At 37.5% G+C, this 23276-nt stretch overlaps 1 protein-coding gene across 1 annotated transcript; it reads right to left on the reverse strand.

The window, feature by feature from the left end:
• Positions 1-15411: 15411 nt before the first annotated feature.
• LOC143847055 (uncharacterized) lies at positions 15412-19200 on the reverse strand. The gene is made up of 6 exons (XM_077355722.1): positions 18916-19200; positions 17419-17506; positions 16806-17338; positions 16645-16722; positions 16408-16566; positions 15412-16331 (listed from the first exon to the last, which is right to left on the reverse strand). Exons 4-6 carry the CDS (start codon positions 16699-16701, stop codon positions 15588-15590), a joined length of 960 nt encoding a protein of 319 aa, XP_077211837.1. The 5' UTR covers positions 16702-16722; positions 16806-17338; positions 17419-17506; positions 18916-19200; the 3' UTR covers positions 15412-15587.
• Between the last annotated feature and the right edge of the window lie 4076 nt (positions 19201-23276).

The following is a 23276-nucleotide window of genomic DNA, read 5'->3' on the forward strand; positions in this document are numbered from 1 at the left end:
GGATTTACTGTATTGTCAAAAGCAAGGTTTTAAATTCCGGTTTTGGGATGCATTTTGGACCCTGGCGAAACCGAAATTCTGAAATTTCGGACGAAATACTGTATTCTGTTTAAAAAACAATATTATAGTCAAGATAGAATTTCAGTCGAAATTCCCAAAATTTCGGGACAATATATTTTGTAATTAAAAAATACAATTTAATATTTAGCGTTAAATTTCAACAAAAATCACCCAAATTTTGGTCGAAATTTTGGGAAATTACTATATTTTTAAAAAAAAATTAGAAGTTCGGGATAATTACTATATTTGACACAAAGATCCAACTCTCTCTCTCTCTCTCTCTCTCTCTCTCTCTCTCTCTCTCTCTCTCTCTCTCTCTCTCTCTCTCTAGCACACCCTTTTAAAAACTAAAAAACATTTCCGTAGGATGACCCTAGCCCTCCGATCTATAGAGAAACTCCATATAATCAAACCTCTATAGATCGGACGGCTATGATCATTGTGGCCCATCAAATGAACGGTTTGGATCATCCTATGGTGGGGTTGTACACTCCATCTTGGCAAGTAGTGAAATAGGGAGCGAATATGGTAATAGAAGGGGCAAATTTCTCATTGCCCAATCTCTCCCAACCCCCCAAAAAGGTTTCTGCGAGAATTGAGGATAAATTCACTACTTTAACATTTTTCTTTGCCTTTAAAAAAAGGAAATTTTCTCTCGAAATTTTCTGTCGAAATTTCCCCCCTCTATTTACTTTTTTCCACAATATTCTCCAGATTTCTGAAATTTCGGGTGAAATTTTTGAAATTTCTGTTGAGATTTCAAAATTTTCGTCAGATTTTGGTCAAAATTTCAACCAAGTTTTAAATTCCATTAATTTCCGACGAAATTTAAATTTACCGATTCGAGAAATTTCGTCGAAATAAATTAACGTTTCGGGTATTTGGGATTCCGGTTTCAGATAAGACCAAAATTTCGGATTTCGGTCAAAATTTAAAACCTTGGCCAAAAGTTCCAAAATGCACCTGATATATGATAAGCTGGTGCAAGCTAATTACCAAAACAACCTTCTTGTGGTGAAGAAATTACTATGAGGTGGTCCCTATGTCTCTTATAGTTAATTTGATTAGGACCTACTAGGAGTATGGTAAATTGATCAACATACCTCTCTCTCGCTTTTTTTTTAATGAAAATGACAATATGCCTCTATTTGAAGTAATGTTGATTAGATGTATTATGTAACTTCAATTAGTGATTACTATATGAATACAAAATTTTATGGTGATCCCCAAGGAGTACAGAGAATGGAAGTGTGAATGTTGATTAGATGTAGTGTGGAACTTTAATTAGTAATTATTATGTTGATACAGTATTTTATTGAGTTATTTTGGTTATTCGGGGAGTATTTACATTTGTCAGAGAAGTTAGGAGTTTAGGTTAGTTCCCTAATTATCGAGGGGTTTTTTGGGGACGAGGTGGTGTTATTTTGGTTTCATGTGGGTTGTTTACATCAATCCGGGAAGTTCAGAGAGTTCTTGAAATCCCAAGGGGCAACACACAAGAGGGGGGTGAATGGGTGTTGTTAGAAATTTTCTATTTGAAAAGCAAGGGCAAGTGATTTTAGCCTAGTTAGTTCTAACCCTTGTTCAACTTATATTCAAAAATAAAAAAAGGAAAGAGATTACCAACACCACAAGAAAGAAAGGAGAAAGAGTAAGGAGACCACACACTGATTTATAGTGGTTCTGTCACAACTTGACCCACTCCACTACCCAAGTACTTCACTTTTCCTTGGGATTTTCTCCACTATGATGAGACTCCTTGACGCCGCCTCAGAAAGCGTATACAACATTCACCACCTCAACAAGGGAACACACCCTTGTATTACAAATCCACCTCCTAGGACGTTCTTCGTTGCACTCCGGCCTTGAAGCAAGAAACTTCTCTTTTACAATCTCAACAATCAATGAAGAAGGATGAAGGAAAATGAAAAACACTCAAGCCTCTTGTAGGCGTATACAACTCCCAAATCTCACAAATCTCCCAATGATTTAAACTAAAAGCTTAGGGAGAACCACTTGGCAAGAAATGAATGCAAGTTTGAATGCTCAAGAGATTTGAAGAAGAATCCTTTTGATTTCAAAGAGAAAAGCTCAGGGTTTGATAAAATTCTCAAAAGGTGAAAATAAGGTTTCTCATGATGTTTAAATACCCATAGTTGATTTAGAAAACCTCAATGGCAAAATCGTAATAAAACTAGGTAGGTGGGGTAGTTGCACCTACTACTGACAAGCTCAAACGGCTCTTTCGTCGAACCGGCACGGTCGACCGAGCCACCACGGTCGCCCGCCCTTATCGGGCGCCTATTTTTATTTTCAAAATTTTTATTGCCGCGGTCGACCGGGGTCACCGCAGTCGCCCGCCGATGGCTACCTGTTTGAAAAAATATTTTGGCTTGAATTCAATATCACGGTCGACCGAGGGGGTTGCGGTCGTCCGTTGAAACTAACTTGGATGATTTCTCAAAATTGAGAAATAATCTTGCGGTCGACCGAGTTGGCCCGGTCGACCGGCCCGATAAATTTCAAGATGCCCTGGAATTCCAGGTAGCATCCCGCGGTCACACATCCTAGCCCGGTCGACCAGCCCTGCTTTAAAATCTTATTTTAAAATATCTGTGAGAGGGACTTAGGGCCTTAGTCTTTAGGCTTTAAACATGTGTTTTCAAATACATTAATACACTTAGAAAATAGTTTTAAATATGATTTGAAAATATCAGAACATGTAAACATTAAATGTCAAGAGGACTCTTATGCATTCTAAACATATGATCCTTGAGTCTTCTTGATCTTCAATCTTCTTGGGCGCTTGCATGAGTCTTCCTTTGTCTTGAGATAGTCTTTAAATACATTATTGCACTTGTGGCTTCCTTGATTCTTCAATACACCATACGGCTTGAAGGATAACCACCAAGACTTGACTTTCTCCAAGACTAGCCCTTGTTCTTCTAGCTTCAAGTGTTGACATGAATGAAACCTGTCTAAATCACAACACTAGAGAAGCCATTACCAAACTACCATCAATTTGGGTTTGTTAGTCATCAAAACAAGAGAGGGATGTACCCTTGGGCTTACAGTTTTCTTAGTTCATTAATAAGAGTGTGTGCATGTGCGTGTGTGTGTTCAATAGAGGGGTATCTGGTTGTCATTATAGATGCTAGGGTGGATCGTTCATTTTCGGTAATTTTGACACAACAGAGCTCCGATTTGTATGCCATCCTAGATCGTGCGTGTAAGTTCGGAGATTTCATCATTTAGAATCTTCGTCAATGATTGTCAATCAATTCAAATTATAATGGAGTCAATTTATCCCTTCAAATCTTTGTCGTGTCAAATTAATCGGAGTTGTAATAGTGTCAATTCATCCCTTTGAATCTTTGTCGTGGGGAGGTCCAATTTGTATGTGATTCTAGATTGTGCCTGAAAGTTTGGAGGTTTTATTCTTTCAAATTCATCAATGATTGCCGATCAATTCAAATTTTAAGTGAGTCAATTTATCCCTTCGAATCTTTGTCATTTAAATTCTTGATATATCTAAGCAAGTCTAGAAATTACGCTTCAAAATCTTCATCAAACTCCATAATGTTGCAACTTAATGAAGCAATTTAGACATAATGGATGCTCTCATATTCTTAACTTGTGATCGAGCTTTATAGTGTTAACAAACTAATCAAATTGATAATCCATATTTAATCTTTCACAGTGGATAAAGATTAATGTAAACCCCAATCAACAGCCTTTGGCTTAAATTTTGATCAAATATAGTTGTAGGTTACCTCTTTTGAATTTCTCAACTTTAGATTAAAAATTTGATAGAGTTGCCAACTAAGCTAAGGGACACAGGACCGTATACTCTAAAAAGCTAGGCATACGTCCCAAAGATCAGATATATTCTCTGGAATTTTAAAGAGATTTGAATGGTATTTTAAAATGATATGCGACTTTTGCTTCAAATAAGGATTAATTAAATCATCATTACGATTAAATTTCTATGTAATTCAATCAACATTAAGCTTAAAATGCCATACCAAATGCAAGCATGGAAGTCCTTTTTTGTCATATTAAGATTCCACTCCCGCTTTAAGAATACTCAATGATTTAATTATTGGGAAGTACTACTACTCTCACCCTTTTCCTCAATATCTCAGAAGGGAAAATATATCCTTGGTCCCTTGCTTTGATAATGGCATTTCTCAGCTTTTCAAATGGCTCCTCATACCTTTTTGTTGGCTTATGTTAGTTTTTTCAAAATTATATCAACCTTTAATAGCTAGTTAATGATCACAAAATCTGGCTCGAAATTGATTTACCAACGCCAACTATTGCATCAGAACAACTTATGTAGCTAAAAAGATATAACGACGAGTTTTGCGACTTTGGCAACCGATTTGGTCGTCACCAATGAGTGTATTTATTGTAGTGATTCAAACATTGGAAAAGGCACGCAACAATGAGCACATGAGAGAGAGAGATTAGAATTTTATTAGGACTTGAGAGTACCCATTTTTCCTCTTTGGAAATTGATTTTATTAGGACTTGAGAGGGACATTGTTCTATAGCAGCATTTCCACTATGTTTAGAGTCTGTGGATGCTTTAACCAAAGGTACAACAACACTATTAGCACTAATCAAATAAAAAAGACGTGTAACCATGTGTATAACCAAAATAAATCCACCAGAAGAGGATCAACCAATGTATATATACCCAAAAAGAATAAAGAAAGAATCTGCCAAATCATCAAGAAAATAAATAAAAGAATAAACAAGTCTGTAATCTTAGGGAAGGAGAATATTCTGTAGAGTCCCCTCCATCATAGGCTATCAGTGCAGCAAGAGAATCGGTCTGTGGAGGTGCAGATGGAGTAGCAGCAACCGGTGGATCATTAGCAGAGGATGGTGGCACGCTCTCGGGAGGGACTGCATCATATGATGAAGAAATCTGGGTGTGACCACCGAAGGGTGGAGTCATCTGGACCAGCCAGGAATCAACAAAAGCTCAGTCTGCAGCTGACAAGTTGTCTAAAGTCATGGGGGCCTCAATAATCATCGGAACAGTACCGTCTATAGAGGGGATAATGGTCGGAGCAGGCTTCTCAGTGGTAGAAGCAGGAAGGATCTCCCTGGAAGCTCAGCCTCTGCAGTGCCCGAAGTCTCGCCGCCTCTCAATCTTCACGAATGGTCGATCCCTAGATCCTCAACAGTCAAAATCTTCCTCTTCTTCCTCGGAGGAAAGCCATCAAGATTTGTATCCTCCTCTGTAGGCACTGGAGTAATAGCATGATTGTCGCTCCGATCATCATTGGCTTGTGCCAGCTTGTCAGTTGGTATTTTCTCATCAACTGGGACATGATCTTCATCGCGAACCTACACGTCGGTAGGAAACTGATCCTTAGCATGCATCTGATCACCAATCGGTACCTGGTCGTCAACATGTGTCTGTTCATCAGCATAGACCTGGTCATCATTGTGAAGCTGCTCACTCCGTGTCACCTGGGACGTCTCTCTGAGCCTGGTTGTTGCCATAATCAAGATCGGGAACCTCTAGCTCAAGCCCGTCATGTCCTATTGATATTGTGGCCACACTATCGGACTCCTCTCCGCCCACGTTGCAGTCTTCATCACAAAGTTGTTGTCGTTGAAAAAGTGAGGAATCAAATAAAACAAAGGGCAGAATCTACAAAGAAGAATGCAAGAAAGTAGAAAAAGTGTACCTGCTCTCGAATGCGAAGCTCTTAAAGCGTGATCATCTCATCCCTTTGAGACACTGCTTCCCTCAGGTCCCGAGTCTCGTCCTCTACCGCATTGGCTCTCGCCTCGACCTCTGAAGATGGGCCACTGTTCTGTCTCTCTCTGCCTTAGCTCACTCTCTCCCTGTAGAAGAAAGGCGTTATGGACAGGAAGCAAGCAATATGTATGCATAGAAGCATAAATGCAAACATTATATCATACCTCCACAAGGAGCTCGCATATCTTGGCCTTCAGGCCTTCAATCATCAAGAGAAGCTCGTTTCCCTGCCTATGGAGAAGCTGCATCTGCAAGAGGATGATACCAGAACGATAAAGTTGTATATCTAATGCAAAAGAAAACGCTCGAGAGTGAAGAAGCTTACCCCTAGTGAAGACCTTGGGATCGAATATCCTAAAGCTGGGTCTGGAAAGAGGACCGACACCTCCACCAAATTGCCCTCTCGAATAAGAGAAACACGGCGGTTTGGCATGGGCTGGTGTGGTGGGGGTGTCCACCCCCGATGTTCGAACTTCCCATCACTCCGGACCTCACAACTTAACTGGCCTGCTTAGATGAAGAGGGATGTAGTTTATTGGTTAAGGGGGCAGATGAAAATCAACAGAAATTTGGAATATTAGAAAGAAGGGACTTGCAAAGCAATTTCGCAAAAAGCCACTTCACGACTCACTTTTTCAGGAGAGAACATACACCTAGTGGCAGATTTTGTCTTATTCATTTAATTCCTCTAAAGTGATTGTTCTCCATAAAAAGTGAGCTGCAAAATGGTTTCTGCAAAAATTCCTAGCAAGTCCATAGAATTAATAGCAAATCTCAGCTATGCGGGTTATGTTTTCAAACATATATTTTCTAAAAGCAAGGTGGAGTAAATGTATTGAAGTGAAAATATAATGTACATGTAAACTTACATGCAGATTAGCAAAAATAAAGATGAGCATAAAAAGAAAGGAAAACCAACTTACTTTGATCTTTGGAAACGCCAGGGAAAGCAACTTGAAAAAGATAGACATATTTACTGATTCCTATGTTCCCCAATCCGACTGGTGGTCCAGGTCTCCCCAATTTTGCTGCCCCAGTTAACACTATAGAGGGCATAGGGTCCCAATACTCTAATTGGACGGTAGAAGAAAGCATTGTGGAGGGTCCAAGTGGGGGTGTTATTGAAAGTGGGCGTGGCATTGTTGAAAGTGGCATTACCACAAGTGGGGGTGGCATTGGTGTGTGGCGCCTTCTTTTAGAGGAATTTATGCGCCGGGCGGATGGATGCAGGAGCATTTCCACTACGAACAAAGTTGGTTGATGGTTCAACCAAAGGTGTAGGAGCAATATTGGATGAATCCATATGGATTGATGGTTCAACGTTTGTGAATGCTTCAACTAAAAGTCTAGAAGCAATAATAGTTGAATCAATATTGGTTGATGGTTCAACAGAAGGTCTAGCATCATTATTACTTGAATCCATATTATCCACTTAGATGCTTTCACATAAAAATTATGGACTCTGTATCAAGAAGTAAAAGCAAGCCTTGCATCAAGTTTGAGTAAGTGCACATAAACAATTCCTCATATTTCTATCAAATACATCATCTATGAATGGTGTAAACTAGCAAGACCTTCAAAACATAGTGCTATAATAAGTCTTGCAGACACGAACAAGAATCCAAACAAGAATAAGAAAATAATAATAATGGAAAAAAAACACACGCAAGGCATTGATTCAAAGGAAAGAAAAAAAAACATTAGATCATTCTTTCTATCCCAATCACTTGTCAAGAAAAGTAATCAAGTAGAGTAAGGGATAGTATTTGAGTACTATTCTTGACAGGTGATTGGGTTAGAAAGAATGATTGAGGCTTTGTATCTCAACCTTGAGGTCGCAGGTTTGATCACAGCTTACCAACCACCAAAAAAGAAAGAAGAAAGAATAGTACTCAAATAACACATGCAATCATGTACTCAAATAAACAATGCAATCATGAACATGCATCCAAAGTCTAAACAAAATAAAGAAATGATAATTAAATAAAATAATAAAAAATGAAGATTTTGAAATGATTGATCCCTATTTCCAACCCATTCAAACACGCCATGCAAACTCGAACCAACATAAAAAAAAACAATAACAAAAAAGAAAACAAATCCTACTAAACATGCAACGGCTAAAAACCCTAGATTTTGAAATCAAACTAATCAAGACTTCGAAAAACAACATGACATACTAGTAAGAAACTGATCTCGAGATTTTCTTCCAGCAAACTCGAACCAACATCAAAATAAAACAAAAACAAAGAAAACAAATCCTACTAAACATGCAACAGCTACAAACCTTATATTTTTTAATAAAACTAATCAAGACTTCTAAAAAAAATGACATAGTAATAACAAACTGATCTAGAGATTTTCTCCATAAAAACAAAACGAAGATTTCTCAGCTCTCATAACATAAAACCCAAAGCATCATTCTCATCCCAAGAATATTCAAAACCAAAACCTAATAGAGAGTAAAAATACATAAAAACGAGACATGCAGAATGGCAAGAAGAGTTAAAAGGACGAAAAGAACGACAAGTATACCTGTCGAAAAATTGCCGATTTCTCGTCGGAATCTAATGACCGGAGGGGAACTATGAAATAAATTCAGAGGACAAAGCTCAAACACTCTCACGAACAAAACTCTCTTGCACGTTTTCAGTGTCTAGTTATGTTTTTTGGTTCGGTATTTATAAGCCCAAAGAGTCGTGTTTTTCCCTCTTGCAAATCTTTCTGGATTTGTTGTACTATAAAAAATATCAAAATGCACCTGATGTTTATTAAGCTAGCACATGCTGATTACTAAAATGCCCTTCATATAGGGACGCAGTTACTATAACGTCACCTATGTCTTGTTACAGTAAAGTTTAGGGGTGGCCAGAACCGAACCAGAACCGAAGAACCGAACCGGAACCGAACTGTAAAAAAATATTTTTGGTCCGGTTCGGTTCCACTGATGAAGAACCGAAAAATTTCGGTTCGGTTCCGGGTCTAATGTTCTCGGTTCGGTTCCGGAACCGAAGAACCGAACTTTGAATATATATATATATATATAATATTTTAATATTTCTATTATACATATACTTAATAATATAAATTACTTATAATATTAATAAGTAATAGTTAATACTATTCTTATAATAAGAAAGTAACTTATATTATAACTTTAATTAAAAGTTTTTATAAATTATAATTAATAATTAATAATTACCCATTAGAACCGAAGAACCGAACCGGACCGAACCGATTATGTTCGGTCCGGTTCGGTTCGGTCCTACTGTGTAGTACGGTTCGGTTCGGTTCTTACGGTTCATGGAACCGAGAACCGAGAACCGAAAAAAAATGAACCGAGAACCGAACCGGTTGGCCACCCCTAGTAAAGTTGATTATTATGTTAAAATATTTTGACATGTCTTGTTATAGAGAGAGAGAGAGAGAGAGAGAGAGGTTTTAGTATTTTATTATGTTAAAATATTTTGAATTAAATTAAATAAGGTTTAGATACACTTGTTGGTTGACAAGGTAAATTATAAATGTGGAAATAGTTGTTGGTAACTTTGTATATAAATCTGGCATTTGCTTTAGATCTAGTATGTTATAAAAATATAGATAGCCAAATATCATTTCCCTTATCACAAATGTCAGTATCAAAAGTTATTTCTGCCAACTACAAGCTAAAATTTATTCCACTTTTTATCTTGGGTTAAGTCCTAAGTGAGTGCCTAACTTTTTGTAGTCACAAAATGTAATAAACAAGACTGGGAGCTCCAATTTTGGAGCATGAGAGAAAGTATGGCAATTCGTCTCATTTATGTATGGTGTCAGATGATTTTGCCCCTAAACAGATACATTGCATACTATGCATCACGTGTGCAAACCATTTAATTGGGACATATTTCATTTCAGATTTGAAATCTAAATTTACTATTTTGGAAAGAACTATGGTTGTCATAGGATAGACCCGAATCCTTAGCCCAGTATTGACGTGTATATCAAAAGGGAAATGGTATTGGCAACCCTTGTTTTAATTTGGCATTTTCATTAGAGAAATGTTATTAAGCCAACCTTATTTTGATATTGGCACAATTTCCAAAAGAGAAAAGAAAAACAACAGAAAGTCACTTTTACAAACAATGGTAAAGGGCAATTTGTGGATTCTGTAGGGAGGCATAGTGGCATATATAGATATATAATCAAGATCGTTGATCTTGTGGAACATCATGAGGCAACTCACAAAGTCTTGGTCGCATCCCGATGGACATCCTATGCATACGATATAGAACTACAAAATAAATTGTTAGTCTTCACTTGGCAAAACCCTGAGTGAGGCTTTTTTGAATCAGGGGTCTAGGATTATTTGATCAGGGTGTTCTCAATACTATCCTGTGAGACTTATGATTGCCTTTGGATCAATGTATCCAATGAGGTGGGTTTAGCCATGTAGGATTATAAATCTCTAATGAACTTCACCGGATTGTCCATGACACTTTGGGTACTTGGACTTTGAATGTGCAGACACTTGGGATTCTCAGTACTTTTAGGGCCCGTTTGGATGCCAAGAAGATTTTGATTTGGAATTCTCACATTTACAGCCCTTTTTACGTTGACATTTGGATCCCGATTAAATCCTTGAATTTCCAATTCAGCGACTGACAGTGAAAAAAATCAGATTTTCAAATAAGCTATGGAAATAAGAAATTGGAAATCCACAAATCTAGCAGTTTCCTTCACCCTCTTGGCTCCTCAACCTCTCCCCTGCAACAAGAATTACCCCCTTCCCTCTCTGTCTCCTCAACATGAGCTGGCAGATCTATTCATTTGTATTGAAAACTCAATTCCAAATCCAAATATAAAATCTGAGGTATCCAAATGGGCCCTTATAGTCATGCAGACATTAAAATCGCATGTCAGTCATCAACAACTACATGACTTTGAAGGCCTAGAGGTTCCACATTCGATTTTTACCATTGCCCTGTGGGTTATTTGGCCTTACTAATGGATATAAATAATAGTGTGCATTTGCGAGCCCTTTGCCTCCAAATAAAGGAGGATTTTAGGCCAAAAAAGTCAGATTTTACTTTAAAATTTACTTTTGCTCTATAAGAATCTACACTAAAAAATGTAACATGGCTTAAGAATGTATACATATTCAATCTCATCACATTAACTCCAAAATACATCAAAGGACATAGATAAATGTAGTTCAATCTCCGATAGACCAACCAAGACTTTACACACAGCCCACAACATGTGGACCATAATTCTAACCTTCCTATAGTCATCGAATAAACAGTTAGATGACTCTAAAATATATATGATACCTGCCATAACCAAAGTAAGAAATCATGTTATGTAAATACAAAACTGAATCAACTTTGTATATAACGAAATAAATAAACCAGGAAAGAGAAAGATCTCAAGAACAAACATTTTTTTACATTGATGGCAATATAGCAAAATGAAGTAAATAATTTATCTTCCCAAAACATAATATCCAATAAACAAAAGAAATCTCCACAATACTAAAAATTCATAAAATATCTCTCCCAAAAAATCTTTACGAGTCTAAAAAATAAATTGATCCTTATGCTCTCAACTACAATATTTGTTTCATACATGTATCTCAAAAAATCCCTACGAGTCTCTACATCCATTCCAATAAATTGTTTTTGGCTTATGTTGTATTTAAGAACTCATGAGCCCATGCCGTAGGTCATGTTCTCAGTTTGAGATCTCATCCAAAGCATTTAGCTAATTAGCATGAGTGGCGTTCTTCAGATTAATGGTCTTTATTTTACTAACTAGGTTAGCAAATGAGTCCACAAGCTCTTCATTGATTTTTATTGTAGGTTGTACCCATTGACGAGGTGAAGTACTCTACTCATATCTTTGCTTTCGCTACATTGATGATGTTGTATAATGGGTAGCAGGTACCTATGAAGGTGCATGCTACCCATGCTGCCCCTTTCATTGTAGAATGGGTAGCAGGCTCCTAAAAGTAAATGTTTTAGTCTATACTAGATTTGCATTTAGCAAGCCTTGTATAAATTTTTTAGTTTGCACAATGTTCTGGGATAAAGTTTTTACATGCGCCAACTCTTGTTTTAATGTAAAAATAAATGATTACTTGTATTTGGTTTGGTGTTAGTATTTAGTTACTCATATAAACACAGAATCACGAACGAGCATCCAAACAAATAAAGAAATGACAAATAAAATAATAAAAAATAAAATACATAGAATTAAAAATGTAATAGATCCATGGTTTTAAATTTTGGTTTCGAAATACGTTTCGGTCCTCACCGAAAATGAAATTCGACTGAAATTTGACGAAACCATTAAATATAATATTTTATCTTTTAGACGAAATTTTAGTAATTTGGGCCGAAATTTCATAAAAATATTAAATAATTTAAGATTTTCCTTAAATTTCGATTGAAATCATATAACGTTTTCGGTATTTGTGATTTCGGTTTCGGGGTTGGTCGAAATTTAAAACCATGAATAGATCCTCATTTCTACACGTCATGCAAACTCGAACCAACATCAGAATAAAAAACAAACAACAATGAAAACAAATCCTACTAAACATGCAACAGTTACAAACCCTTATTTTGAAATTAAACTAATAAAGACGTCTAGAAAACATGACGTAATAGTAAGAAATTGATCTCGAGATTTTTTCCCTGCAGACTCGAGCCAACATCAAAATAAAAAGACTAACAGAGAAAGCAAATCTTACTACACATGCAACAACTACAAACCCTAGATTTTGAAATCAAATAACATGACATAGTAGTAAGAAACTAATTTCGAGATTTTCACCCTAAAAACGAAGATTTCTCAGCTCTCATAACATAAAACTCAAAGCATCATTCTCATCGCAACAATATTCAAAACCAAAACCTAATAGAGAGAGAGAGAGAGAGAGTAAAAATACATCAAAACGAGACATGAAGTAGGGAAAAAGAGCTAAAAGGAAGAAAAGAACAAAAGATTACACCTGCCCAAAAATTACCAATTTTTCGCTGGAATCTGATGACTGGATGGGAATTATGAAATTTCAGAGGAGAGAGCTCAAGTACTCTCTCCGACTCCAATATTTCTCTCTCTCTCTCTCTCTCTCTCTCTCTCTCTCTCTCTCTCTCTCTCTGATGTTTTCAGGGTCTGAATACATTTTTTGTGTTCACTATTTATAAGCGTGAGACGAGTCATGTTTTCTCACGGGCAACGAGAAATCCACACTCCGTATAGGATAATTCGCCCCCCTGTAAAATGAAAAAGCATTGAAGTTGGCCTCATCAATTTACGTTAAAGGGTGTGCGAATTATCCTAAAGGGGGTGCGAATTTATCATCACCCTTGTGTGGATTTACTGTGCTGTGAAAAGTACCACAAACCTGATGTATGTTAAGCTAGTGCAAGCTGATTAACAAAACACCCTTCTTGTGGGGAAGGCATTACTATGAGGTGGTCCCTATGTCTCTTATAGTTAATTTGATTATGATCTCCTAGGAGTATAGTGAATTGATCAATGTGCCTCTCTCTCTCTCTCCTTTTGAAAATGACAATATGCCTCTCTTGGAAGTAATGTTGATTAGATGTATTGTGTAACGTCAATTAGTGATTACGATGTTAATACAAAATTTTATGGTGATCCTCAAGGAGTATAGAGAATTGAAGTGTGAATGTTGATTAGATGTAGTGTGGAACTTTAATTAGTAATTACTATGTAGATACAATATTTTATGGAGTTCTTTTGGTTATTCGGGGAGTGTTTACATTTGTCAGAGAAGTTAGGAGTTTAGGTTAGTTCGCTAATTATCGAGGGGTTTTTTGGGGACGAGGTGGTGTTATTTTGGTTACGTGTGGGTTGTTTACGTCAATACGGGAAGTTCGGAGAGTTCTCTTAGTTCGTTAAAAAGAGGGTGTGCATGTGCGTGTGTGTGTTCAATAGAGAGGTCTCCGATTGTCATTATAGATGCTAGGGTGGATCGTTCATTTTCGGCAATTTTGACACAACAGAGCCCCGATTTGTATGCCATCCTATGATTGTCAATCAATTCAAATTATAATGGAGTTAATTTATCCCTTCAAATCTTTGTCGTTTCAAATTACTCGGAGTTGTAATGGTGTCAATTTATCTCTTTGAATCTTTTTCGTGGGGAGCTCCAATTTGTATGCGATTCTAGACTGTGCCTGAAAGTTTGGAGGTTTTATCCTTTCAAATTCATCAATGATTGTCGATCAATTCAAATTTTAAGGGAGTCAATTCATCCTTTCGAGTCTTTGTCGTTTCAATTCTTGATATATTTAAGCAAATCTAGAAATTATGCTTCAAAATCTTCATCAAACTCCATAATGTTGCGACTTAATGATGCAATTTAGACATAATGGACGCTCTCATATTCTTAACTTCTAATCATTTTTTTACAGTGTTAACAAACTAATCAAATTAATAATCAATAATCTTTCAAAATGGATAAAAGTGGATTAAATGTAAACCCCAATCAACAACCTATGGCTTAAATTTGGATCAAATATAGTTATAGGTTACCTCTTCTGAATCTCCCAACTTTAGATTAAAATTTTGATAGAGTTGCCAACTAAGTTAAGGGACACAAGACCGTATACTCTAAAAAGCTAGGCATAAGTCCAAAAGATCAGATATATTCTCTGGAATTTTAAAAAGATTTGAATGGTATTTTAAAATGATATCTGACTTTTGCTTCAAATAAGGATTAATTAAATCATCACTAAGATTAAATTTCTATTTAATTCAATCAACATTAAGCTTAAAATGATATAGCACATACAAGCATGTAAGTCCTTTTTTGTCATATTAAGATTCCACTCCCGCGCTAAGAATACTCAATGATTTATTTACTGGGAGGTACTACCACTCTAACCCTTCTTCTCAATATCTCGCAAGGGAAAAGATATCCTCGGTCCCTTGCTTTGATAATGGCATTTCTCACCTTTTCAAATGGCTCCTCATACCTTTTTGTTGGCTTGTGTTAGTTTTTTCAAAATTATATCAACCTTTAATAACTAGTTAACCGTCACAAAATATGGCTCGAAATTCATTTACCAACGCCAACTATTGCATCAGAACAGCTTACGTAGCTAAAAAGATAAAACGACGAGTTTTGTGACTTTGGCAACCGATTTGGTCGTCACCAATGAGTGTATTTCTTGTAGTTATTCAAACATTGGAAAAGGAATGCAACAATGTGCACACGAGATATATATATATATATATATATATATATATATATATATATATATATATATATATATATATATATATAGAGAGAGAGAGAGAGAGAGACTAGAATATTATGAGGACTTGAGAGTACCCCTTTTACCTCTTACTTAGGAAATTGATTTTATTAGGACTTGAGAGGGTCATTGTTCTATAGCAGCATTTCCACTATGTTTAGAGTTTGTGGATGTTTTAACCAAAGGTACAGGAGCACTATTAGCACTTATCAAATAAAAAAGATGTGTAACCATGTGTATAACCAAAATAAAATCCACCAGAAGAGGATCAACCAATGTATATATACCCAAAAAGAATAAAGAAAGAATCTGCTAAATCATCAAGAAAATAAATAAAAGAATAATCATGTCTGTGATCATAGGGAAGGAGAATATTCTGTAGAGTCCCCTCCATCAAAGGCTATCAGTGCAGCAACAGAATCGGTCTGTGGAGGTGCAGATGGAGTAGCAGCAACGGGTGGATCATCAGTAGATTATGGAGGCAGGCTCTCTGGAGGGATTGCATCCGATGATGAAGAAATCTGGGTGTCACCATCGAAGGGTGGAGTGATTTGGACCAACAAGGAATCAACAAAAGCTAGGTCTGCATCCGACAAGCTGTCTAGAGTCATGGGGGGCTCCATAATCATCGGAACAGTACCGTCTGTAGAGGAGATAATGGTCGAAGGAGGCTCCTGAGTGGTAGAAGCAGGAATGATCTTGCCTGAAAGCTCGGCCTCTGCAGTTCCCGAAGCCTCGCCGCCTCTCAATGTCCAGGAAGGGTCGATCCCTACATCCTCAACAGTCAAAATCTTCCTCTTCTTCCTCAAAGGAAAGCCATCAAGATTTGTTTCCTCCTCTTTCGGCACTGAAGTAATAGCATGATTGTCGCTCCAATCATCATCGGACTGTGCCAGCTTCTCAATCGGTATTTGCTCATCAGCCGGGACCTGATCATTATCGCACACCTGCTCGTCAATAGGAAATAGATCCTGAGCCCGCATCTGATCACCAATTGGGACCTGGTCGTGAACATGTGTATGCTCATCAGCCTGGACCTTGTCATCATTGTGGAGCTGCTCGTCCGTGTTAGCTGGGACGTCTCTATGAGCCTGGGTGTCACCATAACCAAGATCAGGAACCTCTAGCTCAAGCGCGTCATGTCCTGTTGATAATGTGGCCTCACTATCAGACTCCTCTCCGCCCACGTTGTTGTCTTCATCGTGAAGCTGTTGTTGCTGAAAAATAGAGGAATCAAATAAAACAAAGGACAGAATCTACAAAGAAGAATGCAAGAAAGTAGATAAATTGTACCAGTTCTCGAATGTGAAGCTCTTGAAGCATGATCTTCTCATCCCTCTGAGACACTGCCTCCCTCAAGTCCTGAGCCTCGTCCTCTACCGCCTTGGCTCTTGCCTCAACCTCTGCAAGACGGGCCACTGTTGTGTCTCTCTCTGCCTTAGCTCTCTCTCCCTGTAGAAGAAAGGAGTTATGGACAGGAAGCAAGTGATTTGTATGCATAGAAGCAGAAATGCAAACATTATATCATACATCCACAACAAGCTCGCATATCTTGGCCTTCAGACCTTCAACCATCAAGAGAAGCATGTTTCCTTGGCTAAGGGGAAGCTGCATCTGCAAGAGGATGATATCAGAACGATAAAGTCGTATATCTAATGCAAAAGAAAAGGCTCGAGAGTGAAGAAGCTTACCCCTGGTGAAAATTATGGGTTCGAATATCCTAGAGCTGGTTCAGGAAGGAGGACCGGTACCTCCTTCAAATTGCCCTCTCGGACAAGAGAAACACGGCGGTCTGGCATGGCCTGGTGTGGTGGAATGGAAGAAGAAGACGAGCATCCAGTATCCAAAGAAGGTCGACGAGTATCATCGGTAGGAGGTCGTTGGCTGGCGCTCGTGGAAGGCATATGGATCAAGCTAGCCCGGTGTGTGGGAGCTGTAGTCAGAGGCCTGGTGGAAGGTGGAGGAACATAAGTCCTAAGTGGAGCTTCCGTGTCGTAGATCCTGAACGGACCCTCGTGAAGAGGAGGGAAGCTCTCCAATTGTGATGGCTCGACGAATGGCCTCTTCCCTCTCTCTCTCTCGAGGTGGATCTACGTTGCCCTCTCCCAGCAGGCGATGCAGATCTCCCTCTCCCAACTCTCTCAGCTTGAGGTTGAAGGTGGCCATCATCTGGAACCGGCTCCTCAGCTGATGGTGCATCTCTATCAACATCGGCAACTGGAGCCTGTCAAGAAGGAATTACAATTAAAAGGGCATAAGCAATCAAGTGGAACTGGATGGACAAAGAAAAAGGTTAGAACATACCTGCCGAAGGGTGAGTCCGGGCATCAGGTCCTGCCGTGCCCATGTCGCGTAGTCTCCCTCAGCAAGGAACCTCTCTGCCGGGAAGGCACTGTTATTTTTTGGATTTTGAGCCCCAAACTGGTTAGTGGACTTAACAAGATTCTTAAGATGAAAAGGCTATGTTAATTATAATTTTAATTAAATATGAAAATTATCGAAAAAAATCATCAAAAGTCATCATCCATAAGCAAATAATAGTTATGTCCATGAGCTCCAAATTTCCAAACATTGTAAATCTAATGGTGAAGTATAGGGGAGGGCTGGTAATGTTTGCACGCTAAACAATCGGGGCACACATTTTCTTTAGAGGAAAAACTACTAACAAGTACTTTTATTTGTGGCCACCTGCTGGAGAGAATGGTGTTAGCCAAATGTCTCCATTGGATAACAAAGGAAACATGATTCAACCCTTCAAGAGTCCAACCAGAATTTGCAACTCTAACGAGGAGGAGGCCAAATGTCTATTGTGTAGACTAAAACGGTTCACTCAATCTAGGTCTTGGATTTTAATCATTAATCATTTTAGGAGAATCTAGAAATGCATTGACATGGGCTGCGTGGACCATGAACCATGGAGATTCACAATTTATGTGGGGTCAATGACCTAGAATTCAATCTCATAACTAATGCTATGGCAGATAAGATGGCTAAAAGAGATGACTTCTGTTTGTTTTCGGGTCTCTTTAGTGGTGTAACATGTTGTGTTTCTTAGCAGGGAGGGTATACATTTAGTGGAATGTCTTGTCCCCTCCTATTGTATCCATTTTTTGCTTGGTTTCAAAAAATCAGTCATTCCTAAAAAAACCCTTAAATACATCATGTTTGCTTGAGAATCTATCTAAAGATAGGAGATTTTATTTGGTGAATGCGCATGTAAATCGGTGTAGGCATGTACCACCCTTGATATTTGATCCAACAACAGCGCACTTTTTAAGGTGAGGATTCACCATATAAGTTCTCCTAAAGATATAATCCTAATAGGGAAAGAGTTGGTGTCAATCCGAACTCTGAAAAATGAAAATGTGACCCAACTCTAACTTGGAAACCACAATTATCTTCTAACAGGAGAAATAAAAGGCAATTTTTTGGTCACATCCCAACGAACATCCCATGCATGAGATACTGATCATGTAAACGAGCCAGAAGTAAGATTCAATTAATTGCGAAGGAGAATAACAATCTTTCTTTTTAGCATTGGCCTCTCAGCAAAAACCAAAAAGTCTTGTTTTAAGCACCAAATCCTTTTTTCCATAAAAAAAACAACAACTTTACCAAAAAACCATTTTGCAATGGAAAAAGGTCCAAATAAACCCAACAATATCATTCAAATAAAAATAAAAGTAATAAACCCTACAGTACACCATAGAGAAGAAAAGTTTGAAATTATTCTGCTTTATAGAGAATTCAGATGCAATCCACGGCTTTTAGTTCCCATTCTACCTTGTATATGGAATGTACCTTAGAGAGTTGGTTCGCTGGTGTTTTTTCATAATAATGGCATGAAAAATGCCATCAACATAGAAGTCTGCTTTGAAAAGCCTAGCATCTACGGGTCCTGGCAGGCTGAATGAAACTTTGAAAGGGCCAGACTCGCAGAGATGCTGTGTTTTCATCTCAAACACTTGGGTCTCTCCAGAAACATCTCTAAGGAGGACTTTTTCGCCAGTTGGTGTCCACCCCTGAAGTTCGACCTTCCCATCACTTCGGACCTCACAACTGAACCGACATGCATAGATGAAGAGGGATGCAGTTTATTGGTTAAGGGGGCAGATGAAAATCAACAGAAATTTGGAATATTAGAAAGAAGGGACTTGCAAAACAATTTCGCAGAAAGCCACTTCACGGCTCACTTTTTTCAGGAGAGAACATACACCCAGTGGCAGCTTTTGTCTTATTCATTTAATTCATCTGAGGTGGCTGTTCTCCATAACAAGTGAGCTGCAAAATGGTTTCTGTGAAATTTCCTTGCAAGTCCATAGAATTAATAGCAAATCTCAGCTATGCGGGTTATGTTTTTCAAACATATATGTTCTAAAAGCAAGGTGGAGTAAATGTACTGAATTGAAAATATAATGTACATATAAACTTACATTCATCTTAGCACAAATAAAGATGAGCATAAAAAGAAAGAAAAACCAACTTACTGTGATCTTTGGAAATGCCAGGTAAAGCAACCTGAAAAAGATAAGCATATTTACTGATTCCTATGTTTACCAATCCGACTGGTGGTCCAGGTCTCCCCATTTTTGCTGCCACAGTTAACACAATAGAGGGCATAGGGTCCCACTGCTCTAATTGGATGGTAGGAGAAAGCACTGTGGGGGGTCCAAGTAGGGGTGGCATTGAAAGTGGTGGGGGCATTGCTGCAAGTGGCATTACCACAAGTGGGGGTGGCATTGGCATCTCTTCTGCGTGCCTTCTTTTAAAGGAATTTCTGTGCCGGGCGGATGCAGGAGCATTTCCACTACGGACAAAGTTGGTTGACGGTTCAACCAAAGGTGTAGGAGCAATATTGGATGGATCCCTATGGATTGATGGTTCAGCATTTGTGAATGCTTCAACTAAAAGTCTAGTAGGAATAATAGTTGAATCAATAGTGGTTGATGGTTCAACAGAAGGTCTAGCATCATTATTACTCGAATCCATATTATCCACTTAGATGCTTTCACATAAACTTTCTGGACTCTGTATCAAGAAGTAAAAGTCAGTTTTGCATCAAGTTTGAGCAATTGCACATGTGTATATGTATATGTATAAAGAGATTATTAGCACTTATGGCACAAACATTGAGCAACATTGTTGAGAAAATAAAAATTCATTGCCAACTCCCCAAGCTTTGAATCACTAAATTTAAGTAATTTCTTTGTAACTTTAAAATGATTTTCTTTGTAAAAGAAAAAAAGAAAAATATGTACTAGAAAAGAAAGTTAGCAGACTTGCAAAAAAATGCAGCAATTGCAATCCAAAATGGATTAAGGAGGAGAGGCAACTGCTAGCATTTCAGTTCATGAATAGAATATATCGACAAGTCGAACCTAAGTATACGTTAGAGAATACCATCAATGGTGTATAGCAATAATCATTAAAACAAATCAACTCTAATCCGACTCGAACCGACGCAATCAAAACCAAAAGGATGTTTTCTTTCTAAAATTAGAAAACTCACAGCTTCTCTTTACTAGATGAAAGGTTAGTAAAACAGAATTAAAAATTAATGAAGATTACAGCTCAACGGGAATAAACAATTCTACAACTCAGCTGGAATAAATAATTCAACAATTAACTGTATGAATGGAATTTATTGACAAGTCGAGCCTAAATACGTTAGAGACTACCATCAATGGTGTATGGACATAATCATTAGAACAAGTCAACTCTAACCTGAATCGAACCGCCGCAATCACACCCGAAAGGATGCTTTCTTTCTAAAATTAGAAAACTCCCATCTTAATGAATGATAGATTATTAAAATAGAAATAAAAGACAAAGTGGAGATTACATAAATAATTCCTCATAGTCTATCAAATACACCATCTATGAATGATGTAAAATAGCAAGACCTTCAAAACACAGTGCTATAATAAGTCATCCAAACACGAACAAGAACAAAAGAAAAAAGAAAAAAGAAAAATGGAAAAAAAAAAAACACTAGGCATTGATTCAAAGGAAAGAAAAAAAACATTAGATCATTCTTTCTAACCCAATCACTTGTCAAGAAAAGTAACCAAATAGGGTAAGAGATAGTATTTGAGTACTTTTCTTGACAAGCGATTGGGTTAGAAAGAATGATTGATGCTTTGTATCTCAACCTTGAGGTCGCAGGTTTGATCCCAGCTTACCAACCACCAAAAAAAAAAAAATAGTACTCAAATAACCCATAAAATCGCGTACTCAAATAAACCATGCAATCACAAATGTGCATCCAAAGTCTAAATAAAATAATGAAATGATAATTAAATAAAATAATAAAAAAATGAAGATTTTGAAATGATTGATCCTTACTTCTAACCCATTCAAAGACGCCATGCAAACTCAAACGAACATAAAAAATAAAAATAAAAACAACAATAACAAAAAAGAAAACAAATCCTACTAAACATGCCACAGCTAAAAACCCTAGATTTTGAAATCAAGCTAATCAAGACTTTGAAAAACAACATGACATACTAGTAAGAACTGATCTTGAGATTTTCTCCCAGCAAACTCGAACCAACACCAAAATAAAAAACAAAGAATACAAATCCTATTAAACATGCAACAGCTACAAACCTTATATTTTTAAATAAAACTAATCAATACTTCTAAAAAAACATGACATGGTACTAACAAATTGGTCTAGAGATTTTCTCCATAAAAACGAAACAAAGATTTCTCAGCTCATAACATAAAACCCAAAGCATCATTCTCATTGCAAGAATATTCAAAACCAAAACCTAATAGAGAGAGAGAGAGAGAGAGTAAAACTACATAAAAACGAGACATGCATAACGTCAAAAAGAGCTAAAAGGATGAAAAGAACGACAAGTATACCTGTCAGAAAATTACCTATTTCTCACCGAAATCTAATGACCGGAGGGGAAGTACGAAATAAATTCAGAGGACAAAGCTCAAACACTCTCTCGAACAAAGCTCTCTCGCACGTTTGCAGTGTCTGATTACGTTTTTTGGTTCGGTATTTATAAGCCCAAAGAGTCGTGTTTCTCCCTCTTGCAAATCTTTTTGGATTTGTTGTACTATAAAAACTACCAAAATGCACCTGATGTTTATTAAGCAGGTGCATGCTGATTACTAAAATGCCCTTCATATAGGGAGGCAATTACTATAACGTCACCTATGTCTTGTTATAGTGAAGTTGATTATAATCCTTTTACTAGTCACATAGGATTTGCTAGCGTCCATCGCAAAAGGCATTTCGCGGATGGGCTGTTGCATGTGAGAGCAGCCACCTCATGAATGAAGACAAAATCCGCTGAAAAGTGACCCTCTGTGGCTGCTCTCACACGCAAACATGCCATCCGAAAAATGCCTTTTGCTATGGACGCTAGCAAATCCCTAGTTACAAAATTTTGACATATTTCTATTTATCTAAATATGTTTCGATATAAGTTTATTATAAACTAATAGTCATACAACAACATTTTTTTTTTTAAATACAAAATTTTATGGTGATCCGCTAGGAGTATTAGTGAATTGGGCCATATGCCTCTCTTTGAAGTATGAATGTTGATTAGATGTAGTGTGGAACTTTGATTAGGGATTACGTTAATACAATAATTTTTGGACGAGATGATGTTATTTTGGTTATCTGGGGAGTGTTTATGTTTGTCAGAGAAGATAGAAGTTTAGGTTAGTTCGGTAATTATCAAGGGTTTTTTTGGGAGGAGGCGGTGTTATTTTGGTTGCGTGCATGGGCTGATTACATCAATCCACGAAGTTCGGAGAGTTCTATTAGTTCGTTAACAAGTGTGTGCGGGTGTGCGTCTGCGTGTTCGGCGGAGGGGTCTCCAGTTGTCATTATAGATGCTAGTGTAAATCATTCCATTGGCCCGATCACTTTATTAAAGTGATTTGTGGTAATTTTGACATGAGATCGAGGAGCTCCGATTTGTATGAGATCCTAGATTTGCATGTAAGTCTGGAGGTCTTATCTTTTCGAATCTTGGTCAATGATTGTCAATCAATTCAGATTATAAGTGAGTCAATTTATTTCTTCGAATCTTTGTCGTGACAATTATCAACAAATTTCCACCGCAAGGGAGTCTAGAAAGAGTGCTTCCAAATCTTCACTAAATCGTCGTCAAACTCAATACTGCTACGAC

This window comes from Tasmannia lanceolata, unplaced genomic scaffold, assembly GCF_043159265.1.
Source record: "Tasmannia lanceolata isolate RefF3 unplaced genomic scaffold, GAP_Taslan_0.1 ptg000015l, whole genome shotgun sequence".
In the NCBI taxonomy this organism is placed as follows: domain Eukaryota; kingdom Viridiplantae; phylum Streptophyta; class Magnoliopsida; order Canellales; family Winteraceae; genus Tasmannia; species Tasmannia lanceolata.

What these genes read in the sequence shown, in the direction of transcription:
- LOC143847055 (XM_077355722.1), bottom strand. Translation starts at nt 16,701, where the DNA reads ATGCTTCTCTTGATGGTTGAAGGTCTGAAGGCCAAGATATGCGAGCTT. An exon ending in TATGCGAGCTTGTTGTGGAT is followed by an intron (nt 16,567 to 16,644) that starts GTATGATATAAT and finishes TTTCTTCTACAG; the next exon opens with GGAGAGAGAGCTAAGGCAGA. An exon ending in AGCTTCACATTCGAGAACTG is followed by an intron (nt 16,332 to 16,407) that starts GTACAATTTATC and finishes TCTATTTTTCAG; the next exon opens with CAACAACAGCTTCACGATGA.